The sequence below is a fragment of the Lithobates pipiens genome, unplaced genomic scaffold, assembly GCF_037356315.1.
Source record: "Lithobates pipiens isolate NorthernLeopardFrog02 unplaced genomic scaffold, aLitPip1_a1.2 Scaffold_13, whole genome shotgun sequence".
Taxonomy (NCBI): Eukaryota; Metazoa; Chordata; class Amphibia; order Anura; family Ranidae; genus Lithobates; species Lithobates pipiens.
Window position 1 is genome coordinate 516,091,682 of NW_027507718.1, and position 13,832 is coordinate 516,105,513.

Here is a 13,832-nt window from a genome sequence, read left to right on the forward strand (position 1 = left end):
AGTGCCCCATTGCTATTATCAGTGTAAGGAATAGTGCCCCATTATTAGTGTCAGTGGGAGGAATAGTGCCCCATTGTTGGTGTCAGTGGTAGGAATAGCTCCTTATATCAGTGGGAGGAATAGTGTACCAAGGGCCAAGTACTGGGTGGTATAATGCTACAACATTGGAGTCAGTGGAAGACATAGTGCTCCATCATTGGTATCAGTGGGAGGAATAGTGCCACATCACTGGTGTCAGTGGGAGGAATAGTGCCAAATTACTGGTGTCACTAGGAAAAAATGGTGCCCCATTGTTGGTGTCAGTGGTAGGAATAGCCCCTTGTATCAGTGGGAGGAATAGTGCACCAAGGGCCAGGTAAAGGGCAAGCAAAGGGCCACATCCAGCCCTTGGACCGCAGTTTGCAGACCACTGTTCTAGATCATACAACGGAAAACAAACTTCACATCAACTGAACAATGTCCATGATCTATCCATGACATTGCTTAGACTTGGCCGTCCCTCAGGTCTATGTGTAGTCTTAATGGATGGCCAACGACAGACGGAACTCAGTGTACATGTCATTGCAGCAGGTTCTATAGAAAGATGCGGGGTAATAGATGCAGGAGATCTGCAAAAACAGAGGGAAGAACACTTGTTTTGTTCTTGGACGGGAAGCCGATCCTCGTCAGCGCAGCAGTCTCATTAATTCTCAAATGTTGTTATTAATCATTCCGCTAATCATAAAATCAGTGATGGCCATATGACCTCAGACTGCGGTAATAGAGCCAACACAGACTGCCTGTAATGAGGGAAGAGTACATTTGTACGACATGAAGAGGAAAGAAAAAATAAACTACTGATTGCATCTGGGCACTTGGCATTCCTGGCACGTTTGAGGGAGCTCAGGGCGCATGGCCACCAAATTCTTGGCGGGCGCTGCGACACAAAGTGATTTCACATGATGTTTCTGGGGAGCTGACACCAACGTTAAAGGGAAATGACAGCTTCTAAGAGAGTGAAGTGTGACTGGTGGGAATCGGGTCTCGAAGGAACTGGGGGAGGGTGAGTTGGGGCACAAGATCATTCTATTGACAAATGGTTGTGGAGTACACAGGAGCAGAGATCTTGATCTCTAACACTAAGGAAATCTTACTTAAAGCTAAATACACAAATTAAATACAAGCATAGTCCTGTCTGACCATACTTGTGTTCATGCTATTCGATTAGGCATTAAAGGGTTAGTTCACCTTTACAGAAGAAATGTGGAGGTGAACTAACACTGGACGCCCTCCCAGTCCCCCAGTACTTACTTCCGAGCTGTCAGCATCCCTGCAGCTGCTCCAGGGAATCCCTGCTCTTCTCCCTCTTCTCAATGCATCACTTCCGGGAAAGACCAGATTGATTGGCCAACACCATCACAGTAAAACGATGTGGCCCGTCCCGGAAGCGCTGAACAGAGAAGAAGAGCGGGGATTTAAAAATCGCTGAACCACTGGAGCAGCTGCAGGGGTGCTGACAGCTCGGCAACCCCAGAGGTAAGTATAGCCGGGAAAATGGGGGGTGGGGAAGATGTCCGGCCTTTACATATTTTCTGTAAAGGTGAACCAACACTTTAAAGCAGGCCTTTCCCCTACAACAGGGATATGCAACTAGCGGACCTCCAGCTGTTGCAAAACTACAAGTCCCATCATGCCTCTGCCTCTGGGTGTCATGACTGTGGCTGTAAGAGTCTTGCTATGCCTCATGGGAGTTGTAGTTCTGCAACAGCTGGAAGTCCGCTAATTGCATATGCCTGCCCTACAACATTTACATAAACCTGCTGACCTCTCTTTCTGGAAAAGCTAGTTGCCTGCTTGTCAGGCCGAATCTCTTGTTAAGGGCTGCAGAATGCTCACTTCCATTCCAGCAATGCAACAGCTGGATCCCTCGCTAGGCACTGACATCTTCTTCCCGAGCTTCTTTTGGGCACCGGGTCTTAAGCCTACTGATTGGCCGGTGGTGGGAGATGATGACTTTTGCACATGTGCAGCACCATTTATCCCAAAACACAGGCACTGTTTTGATGTTGTATGCTAAGCTACATACACTATATTGCCAAAAGTATTGGGACACCTGCCTTTACACGCACATGAACTTTAATGGCATCCCAGTCTTAGCCCATAGGGTTCAATATTGAGTTGTCCCACCCTCTTTATGGACCTTGCTTTGTGCACTGGTGCACGGTCATGTTGGAACAGGAAGGGGCCATGCCCAAACTGTTCCCACAAAGTTGGGAGCATGAAATTGTTCAACATGTCTTGGTATGCTGACGTCTTAAGAGTTCCCTTCACTGGAACTAAGGGGCCAAACCCAACCCCTGAAAAACAACCCCACACCATAATCCCCCCTCCACCAAATGATTTGGACTGGTGCACAAAGCAAGGTCCATAAAGACAGAATGAGCGAGTTTGGGTCTATGGGAGGGGACGGACTCTATGCGCCCATGGGAGGGGACGGACTCTATGCGCCCATGGGAGGGGACGGACTCTATGCGCCCATGGGAGGGGACGGACTCTATGCGCCCATGGGAGAGGACGGACTCTATGCGCCCATGGGAGGGGACGGACTCTATGCGCCCATGGGAGGGGACGGACTCTATGCGCCCATGGGAGGGGACAGACTCTATGCGCCCATGGGAGGGGACAGACTCTATGCGCCCATGGGAGGGGACAGACTCTATGCGCCCATGGGAGGGGACAGACTCTATGCGCCCATGGGAGGGGACAGACTCTATGCGCCCATGGGAGGGGACAGACTCTATGCGCCCATGGGAGGGGACGGACTCTATGCGCCCATGGGAGGGGACGGACTCTATGCGCCCATGGGAGGGGACGGACTCTATGCGCCCATGGGAGGGGACGGACTCTATGCGCCCATGGGAGGGGACGGACTCTATGCGCCCATGGGAGGGGACGGACTCTATGCGCCCATGGGAGGGGACGGACTCTATGCGCCCATGGGAGGGGACGGACTCTATGCGCCCATGGGAGGGGACGGACTCTATGCGCCCATGGGAGGGGACGGACTCTATGCGCCCATGGGAGGGGACGGACTCTATGCGCCCATGGGAGGGGACGGACTCTATGCGCCCATGGGAGGGGACGGACTCTATGCGCCCATGGGAGGGGACGGACTCTATGCGCCCATGGGAGGGGACGGACTCTATGCGCCCATGGGAGGGGACGGACTCTATGCGCCCATTGGGAGGGGACGGACTCTATGCGCCCATGGGAGGGGACGGACTCTATGCGCCCATGGGAGGGGACGGACTCTATGCGCCCATGGGAGGGGACGGACTCTATGCGCCCATTGGGAGGGGACGGACTCTATGCGCCCATTGGGAGGGGACGGACTCTATGCGCCCATTGGGAGGGGACGGACTCTATGCGCCCATTGGGAGGGGACGGACTCTATGCGCCCATTGGGAGGGGACGGACTCTATGCGCCCATTGGGAGGGGACGGACTCTATGCGCCCATTGGGAGGGGACGGACTCTATGCGCCCATGGGAGGGGACGGACTCTATGCGCCCATGGGAGGGGACGGACTCTATGCGCCCATGGGAGGGGACGGACTCTATGCGCCCATGGGAGGGGACGGACTCTATGCGCCCATGGGAGGGGACGGACTCTATGCGCCCATGGGAGGGGACGGACTCTATGCGCCCATGGGAGGGGACGGACTCTATGCGCCCATGGGAGGGGACGGACTCTATGCGCCCATGGGAGGGGACGGACTCTATGCGCCCATGGGAGGGGACGGACTCTATGCGCCCATGGGAGGGGACGGACTCTATGCGCCCATGGGAGGGGACGGACTCTATGCGCCCATGGGAGGGGACGGACTCTATGCGCCCATGGGAGGGGACGGACTCTATGCGCCCATGGGAGGGGACGGACTCTATGCGCCCATGGGAGGGGACGGACTCTATGCGCCCATGGGAGGGGACGGACTCTATGCGCCCATGGGAGGGGACGGACTCTATGCGCCCATGGGAGGGGACGGACTCTATGCGCCCATGGGAGGGGACGGACTCTATGCGCCCATGGGAGGGGACGGATTCTATGCGCCCATGGGAGGGGACGGACTCTATGCGCCCATGGGAGGGGACGGACTCTATGCGCCCATGGGAGGTGACGGACTCCATGGGCCCATGGGAGGTGACGGACTCCATGGGCCCATGGGAGGTGACGGACTCCATGGGCCCATGGGAGGTGACGGACTCCATGGGCCCATGGGAGGTGACGGACTCCATGGGCCCATGGGAGGTGACGGACTCCATGGGCCCATGGGAGGTGACGGACTCCATGGGCCCATGGGAGGTGACGGACTCCATGGGCCCATGGGAGGTGACGGACTCCATGGGCCCATGGGAGGTGACGGACTCCATGGGCCCATGGGAGGTGACGGACTCCATGGGCCCATGGGAGGTGACGGACTCCATGGGCCCATGGGAGGTGACGGATTCTATGGGCCTATGGGATTTCCAGAATTGTATATATTGTACAATATTGTTATAAATTTTTGCAAACAGGTAATTTTTCTCCTTCATTGATATGCACCGGTGAGGTGGCACTGGTGGGTTCTGATAGGCTACACTGGTGGGCACTGATAGGCACAGTTAAGGTAGCACTGATGTGGACAGGTAAGGTGGTACTGATGGGCACAGATAAGGCGGCACTGATAGCCACTGATAAGATGGCACTGATGGGCACTAGTAGGGTGACTCTGATGGGCAGAACTGTTGATGAGGCACTGACATTGTGGGCACTGGTAGGTGGCACTGTTGTATACTGCTAGCTGGCACTGGCAGGTGGCACAGATGAGCTGGTGGCAGCTCTCTGTGATCGGGACCGATGTCCCTCTCACAACCGCCGGTGATCGGCTGTTTCTTTTCTCCTAACGTTGTCAGAGCGAGGAGAAAAAATGGCCAATTACTAGCTCTTTTTACATCACATGATCAGCTGTCATTGGCTGACAGCTGATCATGTGGATCGACCCCTAACTCCGATCTGTGATCAGCCGAGTCTCATAGACTCACTGATCACAGAGGGGGCCCGCAGGCCGCTCAGGCACGGGAGGACTTCAATAGACCTACTCCCGGCAAAGTAGGTCCGCGTTGTATCCAAATGACAATCTGAAGAAGTTAAAAGTGGATGCACCCGCGATATAGCCAATAACAATGGTGCCCAAAAATCTCCATAGGTGATGATTTTAAAGCCTTTACAGCTCATACGTTTAGAGTTAACTAGGAGCTCTTTTGCTAGAATTACTGTCCTCACTCTGACGTGCGTGGTGATACGCCACACATGTGGTGCCACCGCGGTTTACATGCGCATGTGCACCCTAGGCTTTTTTTTTTCTTTTTCTTTTTTTTACTTGATTGCTATATATATATATATATATATATATATATATATATATATATATAACGTTTAATTTGGGTACAGTGTTGCATGGCCGAGCAATTGCCAGTTAAAGCAGCACAGTGCTGAATAACAAAAAAATGCCTTGGTCACGAAGGAGGTAAAACCTTGTGGTGGTTCAGCGGTTAAACCCATAGTTTATTTGGGCTTATAAGCTGCATACACAAGAATTAATATTTGGACAAAGGAATGAAGTTTTCAGTTTTATCTTTATCTTCATTGCCTAGGAATGATTGTTAGCAGTACAAAGTCGGAATGTCTCCAAGGAGAAGCTGGCGGTTTACATAACCCCCTTCTAAACAAAGCAGACTTGCACACCCTGGCGCTCTACCTGCGCACACAGCATTAGGTGTTAATACATCCGATTCTGGAACAGTTGGGGCAGCTTTAGTTGCCAGGCAACTAAGAACGGGGACACAGACGACGAGAAAAAAGAAAAACAAAATTTCATACTCGCATTGTCTTCCCAAAACTTTGACAGGCGCGGTGATGTGACTTACCTCAGACATCTGTGGGAAGAGACTGATGGCTAGAGGGAGAGCCAGGCCGAAGGCAGCAAGGCACACAAGGCTATGCACTGGGAGGACCAGTCTTGGGTATGTTCGCAGCAGGTATGTCCTAGAGAAGAGAAGAGAAAGAGGAGACCATGAGGATGGGTGGATAGTGGTGGAGTACAAGAGGCTCTACAACAGCGTTTCTCAACCTTTTTTTTTTTACCCCAGAAGAACCTCTAAAATAATTTTCAACACTTAGAAAGCCCTTACTAAAACAAATTATTGGGGGGTTAATGAGAATGAGGTCATATTGCTGGCTTTGCCAAGTGGCGTTGGCTTGGGAACTATGCAGGCACCATCAGATGGGAAGGCAATCAGCAACAGTTCAAGAAAACCTTAGATAACTCTGGAGGAACCCTGGTTGAGAACGTCTGGTCATTTTGGAGAAGCCAAAGCTAGCATGGTCTTTCAGAATCCCTCGTTGCAATGCATGTAACTCTGTCTGCTTAGGTGTGTGCACTACAGTCCATGATGGGATGCAGAGAGGGCTGCGCTGTATCTACCATCTAAAGGGTGAAATAGAAGGCCCGCGTTTCTGCCATATTTGACGAAAATGTGGTCTCCAAACTGCCGGCCGTGGGCCAAATGTAGCCCTTTGCTTGCTTCTATCTGTCCCCACTGATATGAGGCACTATACCTTCCACTGACACAAATGCAGCATTACTTCCGCTGACACTAACCGAAAGTGGGGCACTATTCTTCCCACTGGCACCAACAATGGGGCATTCCTCCCATTGATATGCAGTGCCTTGAAAAAGTATTCATACCCCCTTGACATTTTCCACATTTTCTCATGTTACAACCAAAAACATAAATGTACTTTATTGGGATTTTATGTGATCGACCAACACAAAGTGGGACATAATTGTGAAGTGGAAGGAAAATGATAAATGGTTTTTAACGTTTTTTTACAAATAAATATCTAAAAAAGTGTAGCGTGTATTTGTATTCAGCCCCCATGATTCAATACTTTGTAGAACCACCTTTCTCTGCAATTACAGCTGCAAGTCTTTTTGGGGATGTCTCTACCAGCTTTGCACATCTAGAGAGGGACCTTTTTGCCCATTCTTCTTTGTAAAATATCTCAAGCTCTGTCAGATTGGATGGAGAGCGTCTGTGAACAGCAATTTTCAAGTTTGACTGGGCCATTCTAACACATGAATATGCTTTTGATCTAAACCAGTCCATTGTAGCTCTGGCTGTATGTTTAGGGTCGTTGTCCTGCTGGAAGGTGAACCTCCGCCCCAGTCTCAAGTCTTTTGCTGACTCTTATGCCCTGTACACACGGTCGGAAATTCCGATGGAAAAGGTCCGATCGGATTATATTGTCGGAAAATCCGATCGTGTGTGAGCTCTATCTGACTTTTTCCGTCGGAGAATCAGACTGTAAAAATTTGAGAGCAGGATCTCAAATTTTCCGACAAAAAAATCCGATTGGACTTTGTCCGATCCTTTGTAGAGAATTCCGATTGGACAAAGTGCCACGCATGCTCAGATCAAATTACGAGACCAAAGCTATTGGCTAGTAGCCTCAACGTAATCCCCTTGTAACGAACGAATGTCATCACGTTCCGAACAATCTGATTTTCCGACAACTTTGTCCGACCATGTTTATGCAACACCAGTTTCGGACAAAATCCATCGGATTTTGTGGTCGGAATGTTTAACCGTGTGTACGGGGGCTAACAGTTTTTCCAAGATTGCCCTGTATTTGGCTCCATGAATCTTCCCATCAAGTCTGACCAGCTTCCCTGTCCCTGATGAAGAAAAGCATCCCCACAATATGATGATGCCACCACCATGTTTCACAGTGGGGATGGAGTGTTCAGGATAATGTGCAGTGTTCATTTTTTGCCACACGCGTTTGGCTTTTAGGCCAAAAAGTTAAATTTTGGTCTCATCTGACCAGAGCACCTTCTTCCACGTTTGGTGTGTCCCCCACATGGCTTCTCACAAACTGAAAACAGAACTTCTTATAGCTTTCTTTCAACAATGGCTTTCTTCTTGTCACTCTTCCATAAAGGCCAGATTTGTGGAGGGCACGACTAATAGTTGTCCTGTGGACAGATTCTCCCACCTGAACTGTGGATCTCTGCAGCTCCTCCAGAGTTACCATGGGCCTCTTTAGCTGCTTCTCTGATTAATGCTCTCCTTGCCCGGTCGGTCAGTTTAGGTAGACGGCCATGTCTTGGTAGGTTTACAGTTGTGCCATACTCTTTCCATTTTCGGTGATGAATTGAACAGTGAGATTTCCTAAGCTTGGGATATTTTTTTTTATAACCAGACCCTGCTTTTCCTGACCTGTCTGGTATGTTCCTTGGCCTTCATGATGAGGTTTGTTCACCAAGGTTCTCTAACAAACCTCTGAGGGCTTCACATAACAGCTGCATTTATACTGGGATCAAATTACACGCAGGTGGGACTATTTACTAATTCGGTGACTTCTGAAGTCAATTGGTTGCACTAGATTTTAGTTAGGGTTATCAGAGTAAAGGGGGCTGAATACAAATGCACGCCACAGTTTTCAGATATTTATTTGTAAAAAAAGTTGAATACCATTTATCATTTTCCTTTTGACTTCACGACTTTGTGCCACTTTGTGTTGGTCTACAACATAAAATCCCAATAAAATACATTTACATTTTTGGCTGTAAGATGACACAATGTTGAAAATTTAAACGGGTATGAATACTTTTTCCTTTTTTGGTAAATGAATGGGCACTATTCCTCCTACTGACAACAAGGCCACAATCCAACCCCTCTAAGTCTGGAGGATGGTAAACTGGCCTTTTGTTTAGAAAGTTTGGAGACCTGCGCTCTAGAGCAGGGATCTCCAAACATTGGCCCTCCAGCTGTTGCGGAACTAAACGTCCCATGAGGCATTGTAAAACTCTGAGGTGCGGTTCACACTGAGGCAGCGCGACTTACAGCGCGACTGCTTCAGGCGACCCAGACGGCGACTTGCAAAACGACTTCTGTATAGAAGTCAATGCAAGTCGCCCCCAAAGTCGTACAGGAACCTTTTTCTAAGGCCGCGTACACACGGGCGGATTGTCTGTCCAACTTAGTCCGCTGAACCGTGTTTCAGCGGACAATCCGCTCGTGTGTGGGCTTCAGCGGACTTTTTCAGCGGACTGTCTGACGAACAAAGTCTTACGGAATTTCCGAAATTTTGTCCGTTCAAACTTGGTTTTGTCCGTCCAAACTTGGTTTCAGCGGACAGTCCGCTCGTGTGTAGGCAAGTTGGACGGACTAAGTATGGCGCATGCTCAGAAAGGATTTACACGGCCGAAGGTTGCATTGCAGTGTATAGGACGTCGTTTTTCTAGTCCCGTCGTACGTGCTGTACACGTCATCGCGCACGCTTTCAGCGGACTGTCTGCTCATCGTGTGTGGTCAAGTCTGTTCATGCAAATTTTGAACGGACTGTCTGTCGGATTGTCTGACGAACTTAGTTGGCCAGACAATCCGCCCGTGTGTACGCGGCCTAAGTCAGAGCGACTTGTGTCACTCCGATTAGAATGGTTCCATGGTACAGAGCGGGACGCTACTTGTCAGGCGGCTAAGTCGCCTGACAAGTCGTCCTAGTGTGAACCGACCCTGACATTCACAGACATGATTAGGCCTGATGGGAATTGTAGGTCCTGAACAACTGGAGGGCCGTAGTTTGGAGACCCCTGCTCTTGAGGTTACTAGGGGTTCCTTGAGGTGTGGCTGGTTGACCTCCCAATTGAATGGACTGCATATTACCAATATCACTTGGCAAAGCCAGCAGAATGACACAATTATATTTCCAGTTGTCTGTAAGGGTGGCATTTTGATCATTACTGTAAAAGGTTTTATTCTTCCTAACTTCCCATGAATAAGCATTTTTTTTTTAACAGTAGGGGTTTCCTAAAACCTAGGGGCTGGCTTGGGGGTTACTCTGGGGTGAGAAAGTTGAAAAGGGCTGCTGTAGAGCATATCCCGGCTTTTTTCCTTTTCTTGTCTATATGGTTTTTATTACTTACTGTGATATCACTGGGGGGGGGGGGGGCATTGCACGGGCATCTGCAGGAAGTCTATTTCTATTGACCCAGGCATGCCCTCAGATCTACATCTCCCAAGAGCTCTTTTCCAATGCACACAGAGCAGCCTTCTGGGAGTCAAGACAGCAGCTTTGTTTTGCTAGGAAATACGATGGAGTTTTGTAGACCAAGGTGCGGAGCTGACAACTGTGGTTGGGGATTTTCATCTCGGACACCATGTTGTCTTCTCAAGCAGAAAATTTTGAGCACACTGGATTTCTGACAGATCTATTTTTCTTTACTTAGGACATTATTTAACCACTTGCTTACTGGGCACTTAAACCCCCCTCAGTCCCAGACCAATTTTCAGCTTTCAGCGCTGATGCACTTTGAATGACAATTGCGCGGGCATACAACACTGTACCCAAATGAAATTTTTATCATTTTTTTCCCACAAATAGAGCTTTCTTTTGGTGGTATTTAGTTACAGCTCGGAGTTTTATTTTTTGCTAAACAAACAAAAAAAGATGCAAAAAAAAAAAAAAAAAAATCATGTTTTAATAGTTTGTTATAAAATTTTGCAAACGGGTCATTTTTCTCCTTCATTGAAGTGCGCTGATAAGGCGGCACTGATAGGCTGCATTGGTGGGCACTGATGGGCTGCATTGGTGGGCACTGATAGGCTGCATTGGTGGGCACTGATAGGCTGCACTTGTGGGCACTGATAGGCATAGTTAAGGCGGCACTAATAGGCACAGATAAGGCGGCACCGATGGGCACAGATAAGGCGGCACTGATGGGCAAAGATGGGCACAGATAAGATGGCACGGATGGGTGGCACGGATGGGTGGCACGGATGGGCACTGATAGGTACCACAGATAGATGGGACTGATGGGCACTGATAGGTGGCACTGGTAGGTGGCTCTGATAGGTGGCACTGCTGGGCACTGATGGGCGGCACTGCTGGGCACTGATGGGCGGCACTGCTGGGCACTGATGGGCGGCACTGGGGTGCAGCACCTTTGAGGCAGATTGGGTGGCACTGTGGGTGGCACTGTGGGTGGCACTGTGGGGTGGCACTGTGGGGTGGCACTGTGGGTGGCACTGTGGGGTGGCACTGTGGGCATTATGGGCACAGACGGGGGGCACTTACTTTTACTTTGTTATATTTCAGGATGGCACTGCGGGAGGCAGGTGGGCACTGGCAGGTGGCATGTGGTGCCTTTCATTGCTGGCCGTGATCGGGACTGATGTCCCGATCACGGCCGACAGCGCGAGGAGGAATAATAGCCGATTACCGGCTCCGTTCTATCACATGATCAGCTGTCATTGGCTGACAGCTGATCACGTGATAAGGGGTCGGGATCGACCCCTTACACGGATCGGTGATCAGGCGAGTCTCACGGACTCGCCGATCACAGAGCGCGCCGCGCGCGCCCCTCAGGGGGCGCGCAGGCCGCTCGTAACCAGGACGACGTCAATAGACGTAGTCCTGGAAATCTAGGTCCGCGCTAATGCCGTCATTCGGCAATAGCGCGGTACCCAAGTGGTTAAAAAGAGAAAAGCATTGGGAAATGAGCACGCATTGCAATTGTACTGAATATACAATTTTTTGTCCTTGTATAAACTTTAACCTATAGATGAACTCCAAGATGGCCTAAAGACTTCCCCTAGTCACAGGCGGGTGTAGTGGGAATTTTAGGTGCTCAGAATCTCCCTCGCCTTTGAACAAGAACATATTTAAGAATGAACAATGCAATAGACAAGTGACATCAAATTTTCTGGATGGAGCGGTTTCTTAAGTAGATCTCTATATTATCTAGAGTTCATAAACTGTCACTCTTAGTGGGGGTAATATGTCACTGTCTGAGCAACAAAGAGGAAAACATGAAGAGGCTTTGATGTGACTTGATCCTGTTTTCTGCCTTCTCACATTTCAGGAGTTTCTCTTTGTCAGCCTGATTTGTTACTCCAGCTGGGGCGGCAGGGAAGAGAAGAATTGGCTATAGAGGTAATTACAAATGATGTAATTACAGAGGATGCACACCGATCAGACGTAACTTTATCACCACTGACAGGTTAAGAGACTAACATTGATTATCTTGTTACAATGACATCTGAAAGTGGGTGGGATGTATTGATCAGCAAGTAAACAAGTTGTCCCCAACGTTGATGTGTCGAATGCAGAAAAAAATGGCCATCGCAGTTTGTTGTGTATGGGGCTGTGTAGCTACAGGACGGTCAGGGTGCCCATACTGACCCGTGTCCACAGCCAAAAGCGTCTACAATGGGCACACGAGCATCAGAACTGGACCACAGAGTAATGGAAAAAGGTGGGCTGGTCTGATGAATCACATTTACTCTTGGCCGGCATATCTACAGCAAGGCAAACAAGTCGTATTTCTTGGGTGGCCCCCAGGCAGAAGGGACACTACAAGCAATGGCGCCGCTACGGGGGTAACACCTGCCAGAGGGGGACGCAGACTGACTGTTCGGTGACAGGCGAGCAAAGCGGAAGCAGGAGGCGGCGGTGGTTGCAGCCCCTCAACCCCCGAAAGAGGTCACTTGTCAGAGCAGGTTGGAGTCGCATGACTTATCATGCCTCGGCAGCCTTGCTGCACACACAGCTGGTAAAAAAGGGGACAGCAGGCTGCGGGAAGGTGAGAGTCTGGTGTCTTTTTTTTGGGGGGGGGGGGGTGGGAGAATCTCCTGGTGTAGTATGGGGGAGCCCCCTCTCTTTCATCCCTCCCTCTTTTCCCCATTTCTTCCCCCTCTAAAAAGGTGGAGCCTAAATTGGAAGGGGTGGGATTTACAGATGAAAGGGTGGGTCCTAAACAGGAAGGGGTGGGACAAATTTAGATAGGGGTGCTTGATTTTAGTCTTGCTTACGGCAGCCCAAAACAAAAATACACCACTGGCCAGGACGCACTAAGGGAAGCAGGCAACCCGATGACGGCAATGTGATGCTCTGGGCAAAGTTCTATTGGGAAACCTTGGATCTTGCACCTCCGTACTACCTATCCTAACATTGTTGCTGATCAAGTACACTTCTTCATGGAAGTGGAATTCCCCGATGGCAGTGGCCTCTTTCACCAGAATAATGTGTCCAGCAGTGGCATGAAAAATTAGAAAGCGTAGGATGAAAAAATCTTCTTGAATGAACACATTTCTAACAGAAAATGTGGTTTTCATTTGGAAAAGTCCATTTATTATAAAATTTAATGCTAAAAGCAAATTTTGAAGTACTTTCCAGTGACATTCATCTAGTCATCGATTGTAATGAGAACCTTTGTACAAATGCTCGTCTGGAAATCTACTAGTGTATGGCCAGCTTTATTTGTGTCAGAGCTCGGTGCCTCAATGACCAATCACTATGCTGAGTGCTGCCACATAGGGTGTGTACCTAAACATATGCAAATACCAACTTTCACCACTTTCACAGTGCTGCAAAATAAATATTGTAGTGGTTAAGCTAAGCTCTAGAACTGTGGTCTCCAGACTGCAGGCCAGCAGGGGCTGGATGTGGCCCTTTGCTTGCTTTTACTAAGACCTTGGGACATTACTCCCCCCCGTCAGTAACAGTGGCACTATTCCTCCCACTGACGCCAACAACGGGGCACTATTCCTCCCACTGACATCAACGGTGGGGCACTATTCCTCCCACTGACATCAATGGTGGGGCACTATTCTTCCCACTGACATCAACAGTGGGGCTCTATTGCTCCCACTGGTGCCAACGATGAGGCACTATTCCTCCCACTGACACCAACGATGGGGCACTATTCCTCCCACTGATACCAACAATGGGGTACTATTCCTCCCACTG

At 49.7% G+C, this 13,832-nt stretch overlaps 1 protein-coding gene across 1 annotated transcript in view; it reads right to left on the reverse strand.

The window, feature by feature from the left end:
• Positions 1–13,832, reverse strand: part of SFXN5 (sideroflexin 5) — a 447,465-nt gene that overhangs the window by 111,653 nt on the left and 321,980 nt on the right. The window contains exon 13 of the mRNA XM_077478081.1: positions 5,945–6,062. Coding sequence (XP_077334207.1) covers positions 5,945–6,062 — 118 coding nt within the window. The remainder of the gene's footprint in view (positions 1–5,944; positions 6,063–13,832) is intronic.